Raw genomic sequence first — 27,275 nt, 5'->3', positions numbered from 1 at the left:
GAACGTGTAATGTTCTCACAAAATGAAAGGATCATTTATTATGAGTTTCCAAGCCAATGGCTTACGCAAGATCTATGGGAGACAAGGCACACAATTAGAACAAAATACATTTGCTTGTCTCCAAATTAATGACAAAACTACCACATTTGCTCTTCACGGTCTCGAGTGGGTCAAATCTGCGTTGGAAGAGCGAGCCAGTGGTTATTTTCTTATTTAAATATAATGTGTTTTCACGCCATGCTAGTGCTATGAGACTTAGCCGGATAATTTATAAAGCTTTTGAAATACGACTTCCCCCCCACGTTGGCCTCGTCTGAGGCGAACGCGACGAGACACGTCAATGACACCGCGCTTTAATCTTTCTACCGATTAATTTCGCCGAAAAACACCCTCACCTGAAAAGGAGGAAAAATCATGTAGTTAAGGAAAGTTTTTTCCTCCCCTTTTGCGGCTTCAAAATAGCTGATGCAAAATAATGAGCACGGGCCTAATTAGCAAGCGCTACTTTTACAGGAGATAAACAAGTAAATGATTAAATCCGCTGATGGTCTTGTTGGATAGAGGGATGCCGCATTAGACTCCTCGGCTCTCTGTTGCCATGGAGACAGACGGTGACTCTAGATGTTTCTATCCATTCAGCGCGTTCGCTGGATCGTTTCAGGTTATGGTTACAGATACCTGACTGCGATGCTTACCTAGCTTTTTGCTAAACACCGAAGGCGTTAGAAGCTCGACACTGATCACAGTCAGCATGTGGATGGAGTCTGATCGACATGACATTAAAATTTTATTCAGAAACTGACGTTTTCTTCTCAAGAGCAAAACAGACAAAAGACAGAGCTGGGTCAAGCTTAGCAGAATTACTGTGGAAAAAAAGCTTCTGCATTACCATGTTTTGCATCTTTATTTTTGTCACTTGGTATGTCATATACACAGAATATATGACATACATATAGTTTTGACATCTATTATATTTTTCTTCTTTACAGTTAAGAAACAACATTGAGATGACACACTATTTGGTTTCTAAATTGAAGCTTTTGTTAAATAGTGGCATATAAATCTTTTTCAGTTCCTCTTTAAATCAGCATCCCAGCCATAGTAATCTTTCTCACGTTATCTATTCACATTGTGTCGTCCGTAATTCGGTGCTTTGATTTCTGTTGTCAGTCATTTATCTCTGTAGTTCACAATGCAGTAAAATAGTTCCAAAATGAAGTCTTTTGATGGTTGGTCAAAACAAACGGGGTCCCACCCCTTATCAACACCAACATAAGTTTCCAAAGTGATACTTGCATTTATCCAATCAGCTCTTGGGATACGTGAGGCAGGCCCCACCTCTAACCCCAGCAGAAAACAAGCTTTCCTGTTCGTTCCCCACAACTGCCGTTTGTAAACCATCACCGTCCATCTCCCGTCCTGAAGTATCTCCAAAAGTGGACTGAACATGCTCCTTCCCATGTCCCCCTGACAACAGACTGGCGTTATACTGCGTGGTTTTCTCCCCTGATCCCAGTACAGTCGTCGATATGACAGTCTTTGCTCTCCTGGAGCCCGTGCCTGATCCCAAGGCTGTCGTGTAGGTAACAAGGCTTTTGTGTTTGATTTGGCCCCTTGACATCAGTAACGACTCAGAGCAGGCAAGTGTCTGTGGCTCCTGCACTGTCCCGGAGGAGCTGGCAAGTGATTGGCTGGAATTTGCCACTGACTCCGCCTCAGTCTCAGAATTGTAAGAAATCCCACCTCCGTCGTGCATCTTAACCCCGCCCCCTCCCCCAGGCCCCTCCCCATAATCGGGTCCCTGAACGGACGGGATTATGGGTACAGAGTGAGCTCGGAACGATGGAGAAAGAAAGACCGTTCCCTGGTCGAGATGAGTGCATGGAACATCACCGCCACCCATCTTTCCTCTGGAATGGGCGGAGACAACAATTTGCATATTCGAATTTGATCGGCTTTGCTGATTGGTGTTTGACTGAGCCTGGAACCTAAAGCAAGCGAGGAGAGAGACAGAGAGGGAGGGGAATCAGTAATACACGTCACTTCATGTTTTTATGTAAGCATGAAAGGATGTGCTCAGCCTCTGAAAACGTGGTGAGAACAATTTATTTAAAAAACAATCACAGCAGTGATAAAATTATTCCGAGGTAGCGGGAATTTAGTATCTCAGTGTAATTATTTATAATCCTCAGCATGGGCTGTTTGCCTGTGGCAGCGTTAATGTTAACTAAAGCTGTTTTCTTCTCTTGACAGCCTTATCTTAGATTTAAGCCATTGCCATCAAAGCCTGCGTATCCCTCGCTCAGACCTATGAGGTTATGAAGACTACACCACTTCATTTGGCTGACTTCTTAATCTGTAGGAAACTCCTTATCGAATCCAGCACTACTTGCAGTGACAGATAGAAAAACCAAAAAATAAATCATAAAAAGTTTTTGCTGGCACAATGATGTGATAGAGTGATTCTGCTTTTTACTCCACAAGTTCTTTCATTTCAGTCAAAATTTGGCCAGTTGCATGTCTTTTTTCCCCAAGCAAAAACATTAAGCTCAGCGTGTCACCAAATAACACACAGAATGGGATAGTGTATGTGAGGGAAACAATGTGTTCTGTGATCAAATCCACTCCAGGTTTTTAATTTCCAGCTCAACCTCTCACTGGCAAGAGAAACTCATTTCCCTTTCAGGAAGAAAAAACTGACAAAATAAGATGTTCTTTAGTCTAAAATTCTGCAAACACATAGTCAATCAGTGAGGGGGATGTCCCATTGGTATTATATGACCAATCAAATTAGAGGAATGGAATTGTGTAAAAAGTGCTATAATCTTTAACTTAGGCACATTTATACATTTGGCAGACGCTTATCTAGACCAGGGGTTCCCAAACTTTTCAGCCCGCGACCCCCAAACAGTGCCAGGAACACAAGACCCCAACTATCCTCGGAGGTACACAAAGTATACAAACATTGCGTGCAACGGCGCATATGTGCTAATTAGGTCTATCCAAACACGCGCATAATGACAACACAACATATGACTTTATAGTTATTTACTCATTATTTTACTTGCTTTACATAAACCATGAACTATTACTACAGATGGTCAAATTTCATCAAACTGATTCGAGTGCTGATGGATGTCCTCTTTATGCAAACGCCGGCCACTTTTCGTACCTGAGGACGATGGCCTTTCTGTCTGCGGCGCTTCCCCGCCCACCTCCGCTGGCCTCCCTCCTTGTCTTTGTTAACCAACGTTTCATTTCGACAAATAAAAATATCCTAAACTTAAAGCCTGAAAAATAATAATCTGCGTGCACATATGGGAATGTTTAACGTGGTGCTGTAAATTGACTTGCTGCACCTAACCTAATGCAGTTGCTAATGTGACGTAATCACCTCAGGGGTCACGATCGAGGGGGACCCCTCGCCTTGACACCCATCGGGGGTCCCGACCCCCACTTTGGGAACCCCTGATCTAGATGTGCTGGTATTTAAAAAACAATATTATTACACATTGCTCTAAAATACTTGATTCTCATTGGCCTCAAATGAGGTAATCAAATATTTAAAATCAATATTTCGTAAGCAGCTGTGTAATAATAAAATTACATATACTGTATATTGATAATGAAGACGCACAATATTGTTATTGTGCACACAGCAAAATAACGTGAATCATTTGAATGAATCCCCATGAGAGTTTCAATAATGCATTTTTGTTTATTTTCCATCAACCAGCTCAAATGGACCACAAATTGGGTGTGTGCTGTGTATAAAAGGCTAAATGAAAATATTTCCGGCTAGCATAATAAAAGCATGAATTCTGTTATAGTAAAACAGAGGTCAAATATTAGACATTATACTGTATATATAGAAAATCTTGGTTGAAAATGTTCTGATTTTGTATTATTGTTCTTTAGAGATGTTTTTTAATTGCATTCAAATCCATTTGAAATAGTTGTCATTAAGAGGACAACACTGAGGCTTTAAAACCTGTTTATGTAACAAAATTCAATATTGTGATAATGCTGCATATCGCCATAAAAGCTCCAGCAATTACCGTGATATGAAAAATCGATACCTTCACAAACCTACTCCTATCATAACCTTTGAATTAAAACACAGCACTGCTTTGATTTAATATCAGCCTGCTTCTTTTAAAAAGTAAAAACCTCTGACACATAAAAATGACATACTTTGTCACTCTAATCCTCACTTCATTTTACTGTTACTGTTCTTGTTTTACATCAAAGACCAAGGTTTAAATAATTGAGCCCCATATCACAATGCATGGGTATTAAAAGTGCATTCTTAGCTGCAGGTGAATCCGGCAGATCTATACAAATCAAAACAATATCTAAATATAACTGCACCGATGGCACACACAGTTGCAATTCATATTTCATCTCTGACAGGAAGATATGTATCTTTGCAAAGATTGCCGTGAAAGTGACAACATTCAGACGGTCCTGCTGTCATAGGGAGGGGGGCAAGCATGCTCTGTGTGCCCATCTCTCTTGTTCTCTCTCTCCTCACTTCTGGTTCCATTAGACTGGAGGGTGTCTCCATGGCAACAGAGACAGGTTCGGGGATGGTGTTGGTGTTTTAAGACTGTTAAGTCTGGAAATAGGTCAGTTCAGCCCAGCCTGTCTCTCTTTGGTCTGGCCGAGACTCATTTGGCCTGAGAAAGGTTGCGATAGGCTTATCAATATTTAATTAGGCCCGAACAATAATAAGTAGGGCTGAATACTGTATTCCCCAATTGAGGGATAACCCACTAATTGAGCTTTGTGCTAAAATTTATCAATCCAAAAAAGGGTAACCAAAATAAGAGATATCCCTGATGGAGACCCAGAAATACCCCTTCTGTGAATGTTTAAGTTCATACTGTATGGCGTGATCGCAGCTCATTAAAGAATCTCCAAGCTCAATGCTGTACTGTTTAAGAATGTAAATTATGGAAAGAGGTCAAATATGGAGAGAGAGTTTGGCAGTGAGCAGAGTTTACAAGTCACTGTGAAGATGGATCAAGTTGGCAATGAAAATAAAAAATCCAAGAGAAGTGCTACTTGGTAACATACTGTAGCCTCTACTTAACTGAAGGACATTATTCCTGTCATGAACACATTCAATGAAATCCAGTTTGACTCACAGTATATTATCTTCTGTTATAATTTATCTTTAACATATTAAAGAGATAGTTCACCCAAAAATGAAAATTCTGTCATTATTTACTCTCCCTCTTGTCATTTCAAACCTGTATGACTTTTTTCTTCTGCAGAACACAAACAAAGGGTTTTAAAGGATGTTGTTAACCCAACAGCAACGGCACCCAGGTTTGAAATGACACGAGGGAGAGTAATGATGACAGAATTTTCATTTTTGGGTGAACTATCACTTTCCTCCAGCATTGTCACCTTGGGGCACGATCTGCCTGTTAACATGCTTAACAGTGGATATTTAGACATCATGGAAACTCTTCTCATGCAATTTTCATATTCATTTTTTATTCATTAATATTGTTTGTTTAATAGCGGTATATGGTGGAAATAACAGTTCTTATTGCTCACCTTCTCAAAGATTCTGGCATCATTTCTTTGACATCCACCTCTTGCAGATGTTTGTAGGAATGAAGGGAATCTCTAGATCCTCCACTGAAATTATGGCCGGCTCTAGAGATGGGCGGCGTCCACCTTGAAACAGCTCGATAATTGGTTGCCTTTTGTTTTGGTGAGGGGCTTGAAGAGATAGAGCAGCTTCTGTAAACATGTCAATGATAAACATGGACGCTTTATAAAAGAATAGGGGCAGTCGTGTCCTAATGGTTAGAGAGTCGGACTCGTGACCAGAAGGTTGCCGGTTCGATTCCAATTACCCAGCTGGCGGGTAACGACTGAGGTGCCCTTGAGCAAGGCGCCTTATCCCTACTTGCTCCCCGGGCACTGTTGTGAACTATTAACATAATTTCTCCCAAATTTCAAATAAAAATGTTTCTATTTACAGAAAATGAAAACTGGAGAAACTGGTCAAAATAACAGAAAAGATGCTGGGTATTTTTTCAGACCTCAAATACTGCAAAGAAAACAAGTTCATATTCAATTTTAAGCAATACAACAGTAATATTAATTTTGTACATTTGTATATATATATATATATATACAAAAAAATATCTAGAAATGCTGATTCAATGAAAATGCGGAATAGTCTGTTAATTTTTCTGCGGTTGTATATATAAAAATAGTCATTCAGAAATTGTCCATGATAGAAGAGGTGTTTATATGAACTCCAGTTGTTATGTGCTTTCAAATAACGTTTGAATTACGGCTAGTATTTACCAGCGCTATTTTTAGTCTCTCTATCAATCAATGCTCATAATTTACTGCTCAAGGAAAAAGTTCTGCTCTCATTTGGCCATAATTCAAAAATGCTAATTGTCATGGCGGTTAACAATTACAATTATTATAATTCTTTTAAGTGCCGTTTATCCTTTGACGTTGACATATGGTGCCATACTGAAAGCTGATTAAATTTCCCCGGCCGCTTTTATAATAGAGAGAAGTAGAGATGTCAGAAGTTTTGCAATGAAAAGGAAGCTTAAGAAAGTACCTGCAGCGCTTCCCCACGGCGAGGCTGCGATTATCATTTGGTAGGGAGACTTTAGAGCCGCTGAGCACCACACTGGCCTCATGTGGAGAAGAGGAACCCTGGGTTCTTTTGCTCTGTGGGGACAAACAGAAAATAAAAATATTATTGCAGGGGAACACAGCCGTATAGTGGATGATCCCGCCCATAGTCATTACATTTATGCTACATGACCAAAGTATGCGCACGCCCACTGATAACTGTAGTTACAGATGCATGAAATCGAGCATACATCTCTAAATTTACAGTAGAATGATGTCCATGAAGTAATGTCGTTCATGGTGTGAACAGGCATTTACAGCATCTTATCTTTCTTCCACACTTGTACAGACAGAAAGACAGACGGAGGCACTCAATGCAGACACATTACAGGCCTTTGTGCAGTGACAAAGCTGAAATAAAGGTATCACAAACCCCAAAGTAAGTCACTATAGATGTTAGTTTTGCGATATCCGGCCCCTCGGTGAGGGAGAGCCACTTTTAATTAGACTTCACGTTTACACCGCAGATTAAGCGAGACACACTGATTATTCTCCCTTCCGACGTCTCTGCTCTTCTGCAGCAGTCAGGAATTAATCCCAGACAAGATTACATTAATGAATTCCGAAAAATTTTTCCCCCTCTTAAAATTAAAACTATTATCTTACTACAGGCCGGCACTTGGAGAGCACTCTGAAATAAGTACTCTATGTCCCCCAATGTTTCGTGAGTTTTAAAGGCAGCCGATAATGCAGTTATTCCAGTTAGCGAAATCTCCCTCCCTCTTTCCGGCCTGTGAAACATCATTAAACCGATTGGCTTTGACTTTAAACTAGTTTGGGGCCTTATTGCTGAAAAAGCATGTCCTTCCAACATTGCTGCCTCCTTGGGGGCCTGTTAGCATTGTTCTTTCCTGCAGCAGGAAAATTGGATGATTTCTGACCACCCTTTCATTGCCTCAGTGGGCTGAAAAACTCGAGGAAGAAAACCTGAACGGCAGCACATGGCGTAATTATACAAAAACGCTTTCCCTGACATGGGCGACACACTAAACCGATATTGTTTTTGCTAAATTGAAAGTTCGGGAAACTGCTTTTTTCCATCTCCCTCTCTGGCTCGTCTTTAATTAATATTTTAGTCTTTCGCTGTCATCTCAGCTGTCATCTACCATCAGGATTTTGTAAAGGGTGTATGAGTGGCTCAATTAAGGCTTTCTTACATGCTTGGATTGGCAGGTGTAACACTGACATTGTGTCAGGGCCTGATGCGGGTTTCCACTAGCACTAAACGTCAAAACACCATTTGACGTGACACAACTACAGCCAATGAGACAATAAGTACGTTTTAATCTTTAACGTGTACTTTTAAAGTCCCAGCGAAATTAGAAATAATAATTCCTATTATTTCTTGAAATACTGCAGCGTTTATTGTAAATAGCTCACCAATGTGGGTCCTTTTTTTAAATTAATGTGCCCTCATGATTTTCAGTTAAAATCTGAAAATGCACTTCCTTCCTGTAGTGATGATTGTAAATGGTGCAAGTTAGACGGCTTGGGCGGGGCATCTGTTAACTCCTCCCCTTCAACTGTCAGTCGGCTACCAGTTCCATTTCAAAATGCAACGGTTGTTTTTATTAATCCAATCAAATCGCAGGGAAAAAACAAGCCACGCCCACAATTTAATGCACGAATACCATGTATGCACTTCAGGGTCTGACAGTATAAATTGATGATATAAAAATCTGCCAAAGAAAAGAACGCAAACCATAGGGAATAACAGCGCCTTCATTCCTCATTCTCGCTGGATACGTGCACATGGGAATATGAGCTTTCAACATCTGTACCGAGCGAGAATGAACCGCTAAGTGGCGGCAAAGAGAGAGACTGATCATCCGGTTTTGCTAATGCAACTCTAGTCACCTGCTTATTTAACATCTAGGTGGCTGGCTGCCTTTGACTGTTGCGTCAGATAGATGCAGTGTTTACTCCCCGAGCTGCATGCGGCGTTATTTCTGTCAGCTTGAGGGATCTTCGGAGCAGGTGGGAAAGCAGTAAAGCTGTGGAGGGCATCATTCCTCTAGCAGCCTGCTGGCCAATTGTATTCATTACTGGTGACTGTTATGCGCAGGGGATTTTGTTTGAATCTCTATAACAACACATGTGGGTGGCTTGATGCCTGACCATATAGGTACATTTGGTATGCATGGATGCGGAGATGTAGGTTTTTCTGGGTAGAGCGATCATTATGTGCACTGTCAGCACAAGTACGGACATCATGCAAATTTGCGCTCGGAGACATAAACAAACCGGCTGGAAGGTGTCACCTTTTGGAGCTGGAGGGGTCTCTCTGTTCTGTGGCTGGATTTAGACATGAGGTCGGAGGCGTTGACAGTGCAGTCCCTCAAATTGCGGATTTCGGTCAGATGAGACTGATGCTTCTCTCTTTGCCTCCTGTGAAGAGTCATGTTTAAATTAGCTAAGAATGCATCGCGCCCACTGTTTACTCGGCACATGCTGTTTGTGTAGTTTTAGCACAGATTCACTAAAGCAATTATGCAAATCAGGAAACAAGCCCCCAAAAACGCATGCAATGTGCACGGATCTTAAACTGGCATGCTGGTTCTAAGCGGAAAGTTGTGGAGGACGCAACAAGAAAACAGTGTTGCCTTTTGTGCATAAGGCACGAATCATTAAAAATGATTAAAAAAAAACTGTGAACACAGCGCACGGTTAAAGTGAATTGCAGGCAGGGTTTGTGAATAAGTGATGCTTGGTGAATTTGCTTGACAAGATGTTGATAACACATTCCTCCAAATGTCCTTCTAAATGCAAACAAACTCAAACACGTTTTTTTCTCGCAACAATGTTATTCCAGGATCCACGGATGGTTTGGACTCACTTGTTTTTGCAGTAAAGAGCCATGCAAGCCACTCCCAGCAAGCTGATCCCCATGGCTATGCTGAAGATGGACAAAATCTGTCTCTGATAGGTTTCTCCGCTCTCTGAAAAGACAAAACACACAAAATCAAGTTTTTGAAATAGAAATAATCAAATGGAAATATTGACCGAATGACACAATGTTGTGCAGTTAATTGTCCCTACAGGTTGCTAGAAACGTCAATGCTACAACCGTAATGGAAAATATTCCCAATGCAACACAATATGAATTTTTGGTAACGATTGGTCTCAAACTAATTGGCTGACTTTCAAGCTTATTTAACTGCTGCACGCTAGCTTGCAAACATGTGCACGATCGTGCACGCAATTCTGTTTGATCTGATGATCGGAGACAGAGAGCAGGGAGCTATAATGCTAATGCATGGGCAAGCATTCATGTGTGTCGTGGCTCTAGCAGATGTGTGCTCGCGGTAAATCCTAATAGAATCAGGCCTATTGTTTAACAGGAAACCAAAACCGCTGTCAAAATCTGTTGCTCGCTCCTGCTGAAAAACCCAGTCGTGCATGAGCATGCAAACTTATCCTGTCAAGCTATCCAAGAAGCATGTGTGATGAAGCCGGTGGTCTGACGTACATATGCTTGGAAACCACAGCACAGCATATCTTTTTTATTCTGTCTGGGAAAAACCAAGCGATGCTACTGGGATACCAAAACATTTAACCTTGGTGGAGAGTCCCTAGTCTACAGCAGATGGCTAGACTTGCTCGCACACACCCAGCCGTGACTGAAATGCTCTCTCACGCCGCAAATGCACAGAGATGGCCATTCATGCACACGTGCATCTCTCTCACAGACACAAACGCTCACTCCCTAATAGCCACAACTGGACTCATTCACCGTCCAGATTCAAATCACTGAAGCAGTCATTTCAGAAAAGCAGAAATGCATATCTGTTCCACCGTATATATCTCTCCAGACAGGGTTGGAGGAAACCTTGAAGCAAGACTAATGGAAAACTTCACAGGAATCACTCGTTCACTTAAATAAACGCTTTTGGTTGTCAAGCACATGAGGGAAGATGGTGTGTGTGGATGCAGTGGTGAGGAATGCCTGCGGAAATTCATTTTCGCTGTAGTTGTAAGTGTGTGGATACTATGGTTTGTCAGGCTAAAGACAGCTATTTAGCTATTTATCCCTAGAGTGGCTCCTCGACACAATGTGCCACCTCAGCATGAAACACGCCTCAAGGCCTCGCAATAATTAACCACGGCGACGTACGCGAGCAAACAGCGGCACACACATACGAAAGTCACACGGTCGGCATCACCCATACAGATGCTGCCCTGTGCCTTTAGAACACATTTCTTTTGCTGTTTCCATGGAGACTCAAGAACATTAGGTTTCTATGAGGAACAGAGAGCATTGTGTGAGCTTGTATATATTAACGCCGGTCAGGGAGGAGACGATACGCCCGCGTGTGCGCGAGAACAAGGCCGACGTGAATGCGCGTTAACGAAATGGTCAATTTCTCTTTCTTACCCATAAACTCGATGCCCAGTTCGTCTGCTGCTTGAAGGGAGACACAGAGAAGAGAAAAGTGGTTAAAGAATAAACAGACGGAGATTTTATCATGCATATATTTTAATAATGGGGATAAAAGCAAGACCAGTTTAGTGTCAAGTAAACCTGCTCAGTGAGAGAAAAGATTATGCACAGGCAACGATTCAAAAACAAAAATAGCTTTCTCTTGATTACCCAAGATACCAGCCGGCACAATATTGAAGATAGAGAGAGCTTATGATATAACGCATACAAAGGCCTGTTAGCTGCCTAGATATTCCCTTTTGGAGAAGCTACTGTAGATGTTGTCAGGGATGGGGTTTAGAAATGCCGACCGTAATGCCCGAGAGATGCTTCTAATTGTCTTTGCTACTTCCAAGATTTTATTAATTCATCCCAAGCCTTCTAACCGACATGACTTCTCTTTAAGGGCGCTTTCTCCAGCAGAGCACTGCACAGACGAATCTTCTTTCTAAATGTAGTCAGTCTCTCTCTCTTTCACACATTCTCTCTCTGTCTATCCCACCAAAGCCTCAGAACTACTGCTTCTGATAAAGAGACGAACACTCGAGCCTTTTTCATCTCAACAGTCCCCTTTTTCACGCCACTGTAATATAATCTCATTTAAATTAAAATGAAACCCTCACACTTAATTGCTTTTCTGACAGAGGGTGGTCTAAGGTTTTTAAATAGACTGCGGCTCGCCCGAGAAAGATTATTTTAGTGGACATGCTTAGGGGAAAAATGCAGAAATCAAACACAGCGACAGAAATCCCTATGTCAAATGATAAATTGTCACATAGCAGACACGATTTCTCAACGCTGTGGGTTTTTGCATATATTCATGCGGTAGTTTAAATATGATCTGTGGGAAAATAATGAGCCATAATCTCTTTTTTACTCTCATAGAGAGAATGGCACAGTAATGGTAGACTGTGCAGCAGTTTTTAATGAGAACGTGAGGAGTCTTAGTCGGAATCCTTCATGTTTGTCATTGCAATTCATGGTTATTTCAGGGTGAATAGGAACAGAACCTCTGGTTACTGGTTGCCACTAATATATCAAATTATACGAATGTGTTTTTAGCGGTGGTTTTGTATGTTGTCTTCAAACTATAACATCAGTATGATTATATTTTTGATATACCTCTTGGATAACAACAATACGGTGTTGACACAGTACATTCAAGAAAGGGTATGTGTATATATTTAATGTTTAGTTAATATGTAGATCGGTCTGGCTGGGGGCTATAATATAAGTAGTTAGATTTTAATCAATTTATATTAATATTACTTTATATTCATATTTATTGTATTACAGTTGTATTAAATAAACAATTTGTTGTGTTTTGTGGTATATTAATTTTAATGAATAAACAATCTGTTGAATGGGTCGTGTAACTTTGTCAGATTTAAGTTTAGCCAAGTAAAGGTTCTTCTGCTGGTAACCAAATATAATATTGGCTAGACATGGTTTTAACTTGCTAGCTAATGTAATTTGTTTTTTAATTTCTTTTGCTTGTTATCAGACATAATCAGAGACTCTATTCTTTGTGGATGTGCACTGAAAGTTAAGTTGGGGCCACAAAAGCGTGCATGCGCAGTAACGTTTGTTTATGTTGTTGGTTTGTCTATACCAAGATAAATGATTAAAATACCAAGATTATATTTTAATAAAACTAAACCTATTAAAACATTTCTGTTAATCAAAATCAAATCAAATATCTGCATAAACATAATTTGACAAACTTAAACTGATTAAAATTAATTTTGGCTGTGAAATAAGTTTAAGTTGAGGCACTAAAACTATCAACTGAAAATAAATAAAACTGTATTAAAATAAAATGATAAAAAAACAAATAACAAATTTGTTTAAAATTAACTAAGTAAAAAAGTATCAAATAAAAAGCTAATTCAAAAATCAAACTGACTAAAACGAACTAAAAATGAACTGAAACTAAATTGAAAACAGAATATATACTATAATTGGCCTTTAATAAACAGTTGCATATTAAATAGTTGCATTTATGTTGCAGTTTTTCGGTCTTCTGAATTACCTGACCGTTTAAATAAAAAAAGCCTTCAACAGGCAGGTTTAAATGTGACAACTTGACCCCATTTAGTGTGACAACATGCCCCCTGTTTAGTAAAACTAAATCTTTTTTTCTGGCCAATTACAGTTAAAATATTCTTTGTATGTTCAATTCAAAATTCAATACAAAAATTGACTATCAAAAACAAACACACCCCGTGAAAACTGGAGTAAAAAGCGTGGCAACCAGTCCCTCTCTCTTCTACTTGGAAGCGCTCTAAGATTGATTTAAAATGCTAATATAATCAGAATTGTTGGTAACTCCCCCAACCGAGATCTTGCACAGTGTTTCTCCTCTGGGTCCATTGAATTTGTGATGTGCTGTGCAGTCGGGTGTGATTTTTAAAAAACAGAACACAGTTCTGTGAAACAAAAGGCCCAGGCGATGATCCAGAGGCTGTATCATATTCCTGCTGCCAGCGTTGCTTGGCCCATTCAGACCGCTGCTGCCTCTGATTGCCACAATAACTGCCACATTCATCCAGTCATAATCGCTGTGCTGTCATGAGCCACGCACACAAAGTCATTAAGCATGGATATGCATGCATTCCTCGAATCTTGGCAGCACGGTCCTGATGTACTGCTACTATAAAACACGGCCGCCCATCCGTTGTCCCGTCACCTTTTGGGAGACATTTGCGTCATCGCAGAGGAATAGGGGAGCACCAGACGCAGGGCACTGAATCAGCGTCAGTCCAACAACTGCTAAAATGAATCAAATTCTTAATCCTTCCGTTAGTCGGAGGAATAGAAAAGCTCTTTTGTGCGGCTTACTTACATAGCCTAATGCTCGAGAGATAAATACCAAAATGAGAGGGGCCGTTGTCCCCTGAGCAAGACAGTCTTGAAATCCGTCTCCCTCGAGTCACCGGCTGAACCCCAGTTTATCCACAGCCCTGAAACTTGCTCCATCAACCAAACAACTTGTTCCTAAAGGTGCAGTCAGTGTGTCATTATTTCATAGTAAAATACGGTTTAATGTGCAAAGACCGTTTATTGTGTTCTGGAAAGATGTTTGAAATCGATCATTATTATTTTTTACATTTTGCACGATGATGCTGCTTGTGGCACAGAAATGGATAAAGGGATAACCCACCTAAAAATACCATTCCTGCCATTTATTCACCCTAATGTGGTTTAAAACCTGTATATGACTCTCTCTTTCTGTGGAACAACATATTTTGAGAAATTTTGTGTCCATGGTAGCCAACGGGGCCAATGATGTTTGAATACCAACGTTCTTCAAAATATCTTCTTTTGTGTTGTAATGAGAATGAGTCACCTTTTGGGTGGAACTATCCCTCAAACACTGCAGACAAAATAGCACACAGCATTCTTCATATCGAGCAGTAAGGTTTCTATAGATGACGACCCGCAGTGTTTCCCTCCATGCCGGGGAGTTTGGAAGAAACAGGGGCCACGTAAAGGCAATGCTCTTTGGAGCGTCTCTCATGTGGCAGTCGATACAGAGACAAATCCGCCGGTCGGCGCATGAATTGTGCATGTGTGTTGAGCAGAGATAGATTCTAGAAAAGCTCAGGGGACAAAAGACTATGTGGCAGATAAAGCCAAGCCGCCCCCGGGGGGTGATTTGTGGCTCATTTGGTGGGTTAAGTGAATAAAGATGCACTGGGCCACACACATCAGACTCAAGCCAGGATGGGGAAAAACAAACACCGGCCTCAACAGAGTGGAATAAAGATACATCGAAAGCATAATGGGCTATGAAAATGGGTGTAATTTGACATGAGATATTGAGCGCCACGATTTCTTCTCACGCGGGCTGCGCCGAAATCCCGTCGTGTTTGTTTTCCAAGCAGGGATGGATTGCAAATTAACCACGTAATCTGGATTAACAGAGAGTGGACACAAAAATAAATATAGCTAGTGCAGACTTCCTCCACGATTATAAGTAGTGGCCTTAAATTGCTTTAAACAGTGTCAGTAAGAGGATGAAGGAGAAAAGAATAGCAGGACCGTGTAGGTGTATTCGTGAAGAAGGTGACAGCAGCACTGATGGAGAGGTGTGCTTTATCTCAGGAAGCAACGGGTTGCGGATATGAATGCTGTCATTGAGAAAATCGGATATGAAACAGAAGTATCTGGAACGTAAAGTAAAGTGGGTCCTGGCAAAGATCCCATTAGCATCCAATCAGTGGGGTCGGCAACTGGAAAACAGCTCTAAATGAGAGTTTAGCTTGCCGTCGCACTCAGTAACAGATCACTCCATAAAAGCAAGACAATTCATACTTAGATTCATCTTGTGCTCAACAGCTTTTGTTCTCTCTCTCTTTCTCTATTATTCAAGACCCCATACCTTACTTCTTACCACAGAGCTTTCATATCAATAGAATAGCTTTCTTGGAAAGCTGAGTCACAGGAGGAAAGGCTTTGTGAGGGTTTTAAATCATGGTGTGTTCATTCGCACAATAGATGGTAGACCAGCATAAGAGGTGGCAGAGAGGAATTTCACAAATCTCTCCAAAACAAACAATAAGAAAGCGAACGCCTCTCGCTGACAGCTGTTTCTGTGACGGTTAACTTCACTTTGGCGACTTACATTCACTGTCACTTTTTAACCCGGGGTCACAGTCTCCTACCCACAAATAAACCGAGGCTCATCTAACACAGAAACGGCTAATGATTTTAGCACTAACCTAAAATTAGCAAAGCAATTAGTTTCATTCAGGGACTCTGAGCTTTTCTAGTGGCAGGGGAAATGTACTCTTTGTGAAAAATAGCCATTCGATAACATTTTGTTGCTGCTTTGCGAAATGATTTACTCGCATTGTGCGCTACACAGTCAATTTGAACAGGTTATGCACTATATTTGTCAGACTAAACACAATTCGGCACTAAAGGAGTTAGAGATCAGCTTTCCTTTGGAGAAAATAGCATATGCAAATGCTTTCTGATTAACTGCGCAAGCCGGTTTTCTCGAGAGTGTGGTATTGTAAGGGTGACGCCAATTTCAGCACTTACACAGAGAGGTATAATTAACTACTTAAGCAATATGGGGTTGTGAGAAATTGGTGGAGAACTCTTAGCCCTGGATGCTAAGAGACTCACCTGATGCTAGAATCTTCTAAAACAGAGTAGATAATAAACGATGTTCTCTCTGGAGAGTTCAGAGAGGTTTGCTGTATGGATGAGGCATTTTTCAAGTAAAAGACTTTAGGAATGTAAGGCTTAAGGACTTTATGTTTATACGTATCATCATTTTAACGTGTCCTCAGTATGATGAATTATTATCTCTCAGAAAGTCAGAAAGAATGCTATAAGAAGAATACATACTTGGGTCTGATAAGATGGAGTCTGTTTTTGGGACAAACTGATCACAACGAAGTCCTCGGTAGCCCTCTTTACACCTGCAAAAAAGAAAGCATGTTAAACATTTTATTCATTATTAATTCATATATACTGCCTGTATTTCGACATTTGTACATATTGTTATTATTATTATAAATGTATATTACATTACATTACATCACATTATATTATATGTAACAATTGACAAAAAACAACATTTAATAAACAAATATATTTGTTTAAATTAAGCACTTATAATGTATACAGCCTATGGTGTATGAGGGATAGTACAGTATATATTATATATGTGCTGTGATAGGCAGTTCAGTTAAAGAAGCCATGTTACTTATTTTTTCACTTAAATAGTTCTACCCGGTGAGATGAATTGTGGTATGATATGTGGTCATAAAAACGGCTAATGTAATAAAAAAAACAATTTTAAGCCATTAGTTTAAAACAACTTTAGCCGAAGTACTGTACTGCCTGTCACTCTGCAGGGTACTGATATCGCTGCTTGACAGGTCACGTGATCCACCCATGCTGGAGTACAGATCTGGTATTTTTCAACAACCATTATAAAACTGCACTGATGTGTCTATCCATCATTATGCCATAGTCACAGAGAGGCACAGCATTAGAAATCAACACAGAAATGTTATAAATTAACCCCATGCAGAAAAAGAAAATGATACAACCAGGAAAATCGGGACGTCTGGGCGGGTCTAGCCAGATCTCAGCAGTGCCTGCACTTGCACAGATAACACAGTCCTAACATTAATGTCACATCTCTGAGCTATGAGGCCACATGGAAAAGAATTTCAAGGCACTCTTACAGAGATTTGGGGTGATTTTACTAAAGTACCAATATATGAGCTTCCCTCCAGCCAAACCTGTACAAGGCATTTTCCTCACCTGCTATTTTTTCTCTCCCAATCTTTCCCTCACCCCTTTTCTTTGTGCTTTGCTTTTGTTGTTTATCTCTTAAACCCACAGCCATTCTCTCTCTCTTTTGTGCATGTAAGTAAAACAAACTACAGATTCTTTAAGCACAGACTCATCTGCGTTTACCAGCAGCACCGAGCCTTTTATTTGACAAATGCTTTGCTGAAAATTGCCCAATTCTGTGATCGCGTCTCTCCTGTGCATAACACTAACATCATTTTGACAAATCACACCATCGCAATGATGGCTCGCAAAAGAAAAACAGGCTTGCGGGCTCAGAACCTCCAAATAAACCATTAAAGGAATAACAATTCTGTGCTATCATTTACCTACTTTCGTCTTTCAAACCTGTGCGACTGAGCAGAAAAGGACAAATTTTGAAGACTGTGGTCGCTCCTATCCGTACAATGAATGGGGACTGAAGATTTTAAATATACTGTACACAACAACACCAAACAGCATAGTACAGTATCATTTACTCTACGTATAGACGGTTTGAGCGGGAACAACATAAACAAATGTTAAGTGGCCCAAACTTCCGGTAGACCTAAACATAAAGAAGAATTAGTATCTGTTGAGTAGTTTAAATTTAATTTAATACAATTAATATGCAAGAAAATATTCATATAAATGAATATTAAGAATAATTAAATAAAAAATAAATTGTTATATTATAACCAAACACACACACCGGAGGTTAAAGGCGGGGTGTCCGATGTCTCTTAGCTGTTGTTGATGTTCAAATCACCAAAACAAACACACCCCCTACCCCCATCTGTCGCTTTCGTCAGCGCTGGGCTCGGCTAATGTCCGTCCTGTGCACTGTGCACCTTACTGCTGATTGGCTACAAGGTTGTTTTGGTACTCGGCCCGACTCAGTTGTCTAAAGCGTAATTCGGAAATCAGTTACCCCGCCTTTAACTTTGAGCCAGGTGTTGTGCATCCGATGAAACGGTCTATACCTTATATTTGTATTATACCATGGTCTGTTTGAATACTTGATTCTGATTGGCTGGAAGGTGTGCATTAAAACCATTTAATGCACGGATAGTTCCAGACAGTTTGAAATCAACTTGTGAACTGTAAACATCAATAACAGCCTCCGCTTCGCATAGGGTGGTTCAACATAAAGGTGAATAAATAACGACATTTTCCGATGAACTTCCCCTTTAACAGGATGAACCTCGCTGACTGAATTGATGTTGTTTCACCCGGCTTCTTCTGCAGTGGTGTGACAGCTGCCAAGACTCTCTCACATTTGTGTGTATGTGTTCTGTCTGATTTAGAGAAGTACGATTTAGGTTTGTGAAACAGAACGAGAAGAGGCTGAGGAATGACTGCAAAAGGGAGAAATACAGAGTTAGACTCTAATTACAGTTACGAAAGCAGGTGAGTGTCATCCGCCTCCCTCCAGCGTTTGCTCACCGCCTGGTTAAAACTGACTCACATACTGATGGCACGATGGCGGCCGTGTCTGTCGACATTCTGTTTGTTTGTTTCTCCTATTTCCCCATGTTCTGCTAGACGGTACGGTACACCTTTCATGAGTGTGAAACGAAAACAAAAATGGCAAATGGTTTCATGCATCATTGTTCATGTGAGGAAAGGAATAAGAAAAGTCAATACACATGTTTGTTTTTTACGACGATCCAGGTGTCTACAGAGGAAACCAGATTGTAAACTTCGGCATCTTCATGAGCAGGACATGTAGCCTAGAATCATTGATTGGTTACTTTTCAGTAAGAGAGAGAGAGCGAGCGAGAGGGAGAGAGAGGATATATATCCCCCTTAAGGAAGCCAAGGCAATGAGCAGGACTTGAATTTGACTACAAGCCAGCTTGTTAATTAAGGCTTAAGTGTGTCATTTTTTTCCAAGGTAAAATACTTAAAACTGTCTTAGCTTAAAGGGACAGTTCATTTAAAAATAAAATTCTGTCATCATTTACTCACCCCATATTGTACAATACTAATTCTAAAAACTGTGCGGGTTACTCTTTTAAAGGTGCTATGTGTGTTATTATGGAGGATCTATTGACAGAAATGCAAATTAATATTCACAACTATGCGCGTTCGGTAAATGCGTGATCTCCTTCGACAAAGAGGTGAAAACGTGATGACATCTTAGCTCTGTGTCAGCCACCATAGTGCTTTGAAAGGGAGGGGTGGAGTGAGCCATTGGTTGCAAATCGCAACCTCACCTCTAATTGCTGCAAAATGTCATGCCTTTAAATGCAAGGACATAAATGTGCACTCAAGATTTGAGCATAAATGAATGTAACATTTAACACCATTTAAGTAAAAATGTTGTCCAAATAGCATGCACGCTATAGTCTACATCTTCTGAAGCCATCGGGTACCTTTACGTGTAAAACAGAGCCAAATGTAAGTGACTATAATCTTCCTCTTCAGTGAGCTGTTAACTGATGTGACAAGATCGTTGTGTTTGTAAGTTGAACTCAAGGAACAGGTTCATGCGCAAATCATTCAGACATTCCTAGAAAACTAAGATATAGTGCATTAGTCATTTGCACATATGCATATTTATGACTTTTATGTTACTTATGCATCCTGTTAAAAACTTGTATACTCTCGCCTGACAGCACGGCTTGTGGCACGACTTGGGGCGGGGCCTTCTGTTAACCCACTCAATGACAAACATTAATTATATTTTAATTCTATTTGGCGATGCTGGTGGCACCGAAATAAAATTTCAACTTTAGTTGCTGGATGTAAGTTTGAAATAAGCAGGTGTGCTTTGTTTGTTAAAGAAAGCGTGCTTGTGAGTGGGATGTGAGTGGTGGTATACTTTACTCCTTTTCAAACAACACCCACATAACAGACTGAGCTCATAGCTTGCATGTGGGTGCTATCTACAGTATACCAACACACATACCCACATATTGCACATCACATGTTTACACAAAGATCCCGTCTCTCTTCAAGATCTCAAGATCCTGCGACAACGTCTCCTGCTAATGGTCCGATCTGATCCTGACACCTATCTCAAATATTGATGAATATAGAGGCCAGTATTGGAAACAATCTTCATTCAATTGTTCCTAGCTCCGCATTCCTGTCAAAAAAGTGCTGTTTAAGAAAAACCTGGTTATATCAGCCACCCAATAATACATAGTCATATCTCTCAGGGCTGCCTGGTTTAGGGTGGAGGGAGGGGGCAGCATTGAAAAAAAGTGATTTATTTGTGGAATGACACTGACTGATGCCCATTTCACCATTCGGGATGTTTGTATGTGACACAACCTTACAAAGTGCAGTTAAAATTCAGTGACTAAACTAGCTCTCTAAAAAGTAAAGAGGGCAACATTAAATACATTAAAACTACATTTATAAAATGCAAAATACATTAAAAACAAACATTCAATTTATATTTACGCAGTTAACTGACACTTTTTGCCAAAGTAACTTACAGGGCATTCAACGGTTTTTTATTTATTTGTATGTCTTCTGGGAATCAAACATGTGACCTCGGTGTTGCTTTAGCGCCACGCTTTTACATTTGAGCTCCATGAACTTGAATTGTATATAGATCATTCTTTAAAAGTGATTCAATTCATTTTTCTAAACACGTGAACCAGAAAAATTAAAGTAACATGTACAGTTAACGTTTTGTTAAATGTGTCAGTAGGGGACCATTTCAAAATGATTAACCCTGTTACCACGAATTTAGATAATAAACAACTGATACTGTAATTAAATATGGATATTTATAGAAATATCTAGGGGGCAGGTTTTGTGGCATTTTATAAAACTAGAAATTTATCATAAATTCTGGGCTATCAAACATGAGAAAAATAAGACCACCAACAAAAAGAATTAATGTTCATCAGTGTATAATTAAACATGTTTTGGGTTTATTAAAAGTGTTTAAGTTTAGAATAGACCCTACACAAAGGGGGCCTTACAATGAAAATTTTGAGAACCACTGCTTTACATTTCTACTTTAAGTCCCAAACGTGTAAAACCATAAAATATGCCAACATCAATTAAATGTATTAATTAAGCTTGAGATCTATGAAATTTATTAACACCTATTGATGTATTTGGTCAAACAACCTGTCTAAAATCAAATGCACAACTTCATAAATCCCCTTCTGTTTCGACCCACGTATAAATGACCCACGTACACAAACAAGAAAAACAGAGAAAGATAAATGAGTCTCCTTCCAAAAGCCATACATTTTCCTTGAGCTTGTGTCAAACTAAGAGTTTTCCACCTTTCACATGCTTTTAAAAACCACAAAAGCAAGACTTGAAAATAAACCTATTAAAATGGTAATCACGCGTGAGCAGATAAGTCCCCCTTAAGCTTTAACTTGAGGATGTGCAAATATTCAACCGGGAGTTCTCTCGACGGCACCATTGTGAAAGCGGAGTGCCGGTTCGAGATAAGAGAAAGCGCAGCGTCACTTTACAAAACAGTCTGTGTGGAGCCTATCAACCGGTGTGAGGAACAGCGAGCATTTGAAGGGCAGTGTTAGAACACGGAGGGAGAGGAAGGGACGAGTCAGAGACATTGAAGGCCATCGTCACATGTGAGTGAGTTTCGCTGCTCTGACACGGATGCAGGTGCGCTCCGTGCGGCTCTGATAAAAGGCCGATCACAGTTCAGTAAATAAAGAAGGGCTCTGTTGTCGTTTCTCACGCAAACACCAAACCGTTGCTGTCAGACAGATAGAGAGCTCTTGTACAGATTTCAGTGGGGAGAAATCCAGATAGCGGTCACACTCCGGTCAGACCTGATGAATTTTCTCCGGTAAATTGGCACATGAAGTGGGCATGTGTTCACAGATGCACGCCTACACGGACACGTTGGGACGTGGCGTTTTGATCCAACGCGCTGCGAAACCGAGCCGTCACTTTTGGCTTGGCTGCATGTCTCTTTATAATGAAAGCATGAATATCTCATTTCTCATCAGATATGGCGAGATAATCCAATGAAGGCCGTGAGAGCGGCAGTCTGTCTCAGAGGTGTTTAAAAGCTTATCCTCCTTAATATCATTTACATGGCCCATCTGCAGTCAGGGCAATAAGTGTAATTCCGTTAAATTGCGATATTGTCTTTCCTATCATTTCTCAATCTCGCTCTTTATATAAAATATTATATATAGACTCCGTTTAATCTGGTTAATCCTCTTCTTTTTAATCAAATCGCTTTGATGTATTCATCACTCTCGTTTATTTAATTATCCATTTCCCTGTAGGGAAGAACAGAGGTGGACACTCACCGAATCAATGTGCGGATGAAGGGCGCATACAATGGCGGGATTTACATCTCTGAGATAACGTTCGCCATGGTAACTTGGCATGTTCGTGAGCTCGGTGCCCACCGGACTCCATGAAACCACGGAAACACATCCGTAAAATAAGAGAGATGGGCACTGTTGCTAGCGAGATGGTTGCTAAAAAAAAGTCAAAGACTCTTTGAAAGACTCTTAATGCCCTGTACTGAGAGCGGTTACTTGGAAAATCGTTCTACAGATATAAAGGTTTCAAGTGTGCCCCATAAAAATCAACGCTTTTGATTGACAACTCATTACAGGTTTGCCTGCCATCTGAAGGCACATTTTGTCTCATGGGAACAGAGCAAGTTTTCTATTAATTCATTCTTATTAAAATGAAGATTGTTATCGGAGATTCATCAGAATTTCATAGAACTCTTCAGTGCCAGAGACTGTATTTATCACATTGAAGATGCAATTAAATGCATTCTTATCTTTGCTTTAACAAATGCTTTATCAAATAGACAAATGCCTGATCTTATCAAATTGATGGACTTCTCTTTACAACTTTAAACTATTTTCTCGAACATCATTTGCTGTCAAGCTAATGTTTTCTCTCATTACACAAAGATGAAACAATATATTCAAACATGCCAAGCATCCCTAGGCAAGCCTTCAACGAAACTACAGGTTTTATAAAGAAGCCCAATATGTTAACAATATGTTAACACCAATCTTTTCTAAGTATCACAAGCTAACAGGGCCATCTTGGCTGAAAATTACAGGTGGCTAATAATTCATAGTGTAAGACGTTTCGGCATGATATGAAACTGTTGACGCAAACCATGTGGTGATATTTCATTTGTTGATATTTCATTTGTTTGTAAACTTCACACCCCACATGGTTCACACCATTATAAGTTACAAGACTTCATTAACAGTCTTTTATAACTATTTATATATTTTAAAATATATTAAATCTATTCTATTCTATTCTTATTGCTTAAGGACTCCAATATACAAACTGTGCGCAACCATTTTTGAATTTTAAAGTCTGTGACACGTTTATCGCCATTTTAGGTCTTAAAATTCTGCTGGTACTCATTCCCTGAAGAATGCTCAGAAAGTTTCTCTGAGTTTAGTGACAGCACCCCCCTCTGGTGTTTCAGAGCACATAGCGTCCTCATTCTCACGAGTGATGCTCGCAGTGGCACAACATCATTGAGAGGCCTAAACTAAAGTGACACACTCTAACCCGGGGTGGCAGGGAGCAAAAGGTCTGGGGGTGATCATTTTGACTTTCCCCACCAGTGCACATCTTGTGATGTGCAAAATATGCATAACAGTGAAAAATGGCCTGGGGCGTGGTGAGATGAATCTAGCTTCAGTCAGGAATATTAACAGCGCATAAATGCTTTACTATCCATGCGTCTGGCTGAAAATGTCTGTCTCAGGGAGGACAAGCAGATGCGGATTACAAAGGGGATATCCACTTATCGGAGTCGAATTTTGAGCATTTCCTCAAGGCTTCTTCTCAAAATGTACCATTTTTGCTTGGTTGGGAAATATACTGTATTAGTCTATTAAACAGGACTATTCTGGATTCTGCTGCAGTAATTAGCCGCTCTCATGAAGGTCTGAAGATCAAACAAAGATAAGAGAAAATAAGGCAAATGATTTGCTACCACATTAAAGGCGGGGTAACCGATTTCCGAATTACGCTTTAGACAACTGAGTCGGGCCGAGTACCAAAACAACCTTGTAGCCAATCAGCAGTAAGGTGCACAGTGCACAGGACGGACATTAGCCGAGCCGAGCGCTGACGAAAGCGAAAGATGGGGGTAGGGGTGTGTTTGTTTTGGTGATTTGAACATCAACAACGGCTAAGAGAAATCGGACACCCCGCCTTTAACACATACTTTAATAAAATATTGGCTTTTTAAGTGGCAACGAAGCAGGTCTGTTGATCACATCAGAAACATTTCCCAGGCACCACTAACAAACCTGGCGTTCAGAGGCATTGTGTTCCCTCATGCGTGACAGAACACAAGAGCTTCGGGCGCTGGATTTTGGCAGCCATCAGCATTCGCATCTTTGCCTGATCAAACAATTCTCACATTTCCATGGCTGGCCCATCGCTTCTATGCTTCTGTTTATCCAGCCAACTGTAGTGTTTTTCGTGTGACCTTGTTGCCAAAAACCGGATGCTCTCTGGCGTTTTCAAATTGTTTAGCATGAGTAAAGACAATGCTACCTTTGTGAGCAACTTTTGTTATTCTGAGCAGTGTTAATCCCGTCAACTACATTCAGGATGACTGCGCTAAAATAATTGAGGATGAGATTGTGCTCGGAGGGACAGCGACTTGCTAACACACTAGGCATACACAGACAGAAGTTATATTAATGAGGACCTCTCATACACGTAATTGTTTTCAAATGAAGATGATATTTAGTACGCCCTACATTTAAAGGTCCAATGTGTAATTTTTTGGAGGATCTATTGACAGAAATGCAATGTAATATACAGTACATAACTATGTCTTTAGAGGTGTACAAAAACCTTACATAATGAAGCGTTATGTTTTTATTACCTTTGAATGAGAATAATTTCTATCTGCATACACAGCAACATGTTGTTTCTACAGTAGCCCTAAACGGACAAATTGCTGTACAGAGCGCGTTGTGTAAATACGTTATCTCCTTCGGCAAAGAAGCAAAAAGTGACAACATCTTTTTCCTGTGTCATCCACCGTAGTGCTTCGAAAGGGAGGGGTGGTATGAGCCATTGGTTGCAATTTGCACACTCACCACTAGATGCCACTAAATTTCATCCACTGGACCTTTAAACACTCATAAAAGCCTGTTGACATAATATTATTTAAAGAGTACATAACATGAGATCATGAAAATTACATTTCATGCAGTGTGTAATGTTTGGGCAACATTAGTTGTAAATCCGAAGCTGCATGAATAACAAAGTTATTGGCTTGGAAAAAAGGGAACCGACTCACTGAAACTCAGCTGAATAACGCAAACGAGTCGTCCCTAGTCTGATTCGCGAACCGCCGTGGATTTACATCACTACATATAGTCCCCGCCTACGTTTTGCTAGGAAAACTTCACTCTTCTCCCCCAAACACTGTAGCTTGTGAGCCTCATTCGCAGTAGACCAATCACAGCAGACTAGACCATCTGACCAATCACATTAGACTAAGCTAGCGGAAGTAAGGTAAGAATAACTTCCTATTATTACTAAATTATAGTGTTTTTACACCTTCTATGTACATCAACTTGTTGTTGGACACTCCATAAACCAAAGTAGGACCTTAAAAATCCCTAGTTATGTACTCTTTAATCCAACACATGACCAGCACAAATGTCATCACAACTATTTTTTAGGACATTTAAAAACAATTTGGCCCAAATAAATAAAGCCAAATTTATAAAACACAGTTCATCTTATAGACTTGTTTTCATACCAGTATTTTCTATCCCCTAAACCAAACCTCACAGAAACCTAAAAACATTACTTGTCATTTTCTGGGCATTTGACATGTTTTCCTATATTTAAGGGCATTTTAAAAACTTGAACAGGTTTAGCCAAACCTCTACACACGCAAAGACGCACACACACACTAAACTAGGTCATATGTTCTCTAACTTTAAGACACATGGCTATGCTTTTATTACTCTTTGTGAAACACACACACATACAAACACGCATTAAATTGAGGGTTGCTTTTGCCAGATTCAGGACACTTCTGCTAGATCTGCTGGGGATGGATTAAGGTCCTCCCTCACAGAGATGTGCCAGTTTCTCTCTCTCCTCCACCTCCCCGGACCAGACGTGAAGGGCGGCCATCTTAAAGCTTCCTGAGCCACAGCTGCTGCAGAGACTAAAGCCAGAGGCTTGTCACCAATCTGTACTGAGCACCACAGCCGTGTGTCAAGGACGGGCTTTTGGGAAAAGAGAATGTAAACTTTAAGAATTTAGAAGTGGCTAAAATCCATAATCTGTCTATGTGCCATAATTCGCCATAGAATTCTCCAGGTACAACATGAAAGGCATATGTGCGTCATGGGTCACGTATGCGTGCGCACAGAGCATATTGAGAGCATGCACCTCTGCTTATAGGGAAGAAAGGGACAAGCTTTTGAAGTAATGAATTCAGAATGCAATCGATAGCAATTCACAGTTGTCCTACGCTTAGCTTTAATTCTGAAAACCCATCGGTGAATAAATATGAAAATATCGGTGTGTTTACAATTACGGTTAATACGTATGCATCACTGTCAGCCGAGGACAAGCATAAATCTATAAGGTTGCGAAACAAAGAGCATTTTGGGAGGTAGTTTTTCAAGCTCAATTTTGCTCTAATGAGCTTTCCATCCATAAATATGCCTCAGTGTCTCATTTTTCATTTGTGAATGTGCTATAGATTCCGTCTGTCTCCCTGCCAAAGAGCTATTTGCGTGTGTTTACATTTGAGTCTTGCAGCACTGTTCTCTTCACACTTTTGAATGTCTGCTCGAGGCTATTGTCATGATGTCGGCTGAGACTTATAATTGTTCTCTAATATGCATTCTGTCTGTTAATAATACAAATCAGATACTGT

General features: G+C 40.2%; 1 protein-coding gene across 3 annotated transcripts in view; it reads right to left on the bottom strand.

Moving 5' to 3' along the window:
• Positions 1-770: 770 nt before the first annotated feature.
• nrg3b (neuregulin 3b) overlaps positions 771-27,275 on the bottom strand; it is a 147,689-nt gene continuing 121,184 nt past the window's right edge. The window contains exons 3-9 of one of the 3 annotated variants that reach the window (XM_057358574.1): positions 16,463-16,536; positions 11,057-11,086; positions 9,518-9,620; positions 8,943-9,069; positions 6,605-6,717; positions 5,569-5,736; positions 771-1,988 (exon numbers count right to left, since the gene is read on the bottom strand). In XM_057358574.1, coding sequence (XP_057214557.1) covers positions 1,307-1,988; positions 5,569-5,736; positions 6,605-6,717; positions 8,943-9,069; positions 9,518-9,620; positions 11,057-11,086; positions 16,463-16,536 — 1,297 coding nt within the window. In that variant the 3' untranslated portion in view covers positions 771-1,306. Of the gene's footprint in view, positions 1,989-5,568; positions 5,758-6,604; positions 6,718-8,942; positions 9,070-9,517; positions 9,621-11,056; positions 11,087-16,462; positions 16,537-27,275 lie in introns of all 3 variants that reach the window. The other 2 variants (XM_057358572.1, XM_057358573.1) reach the window with 2 other exon arrangements.

The sequence above is a fragment of the Triplophysa rosa genome, linkage group LG18 (genome assembly GCF_024868665.1).
Source record: "Triplophysa rosa linkage group LG18, Trosa_1v2, whole genome shotgun sequence".
Taxonomy (NCBI): Eukaryota; Metazoa; Chordata; class Actinopteri; order Cypriniformes; family Nemacheilidae; genus Triplophysa; species Triplophysa rosa.
The sequence above is the reverse complement of the archived record's forward strand: the minus strand, read 5'-3'. Positions and strand labels throughout refer to the sequence as shown.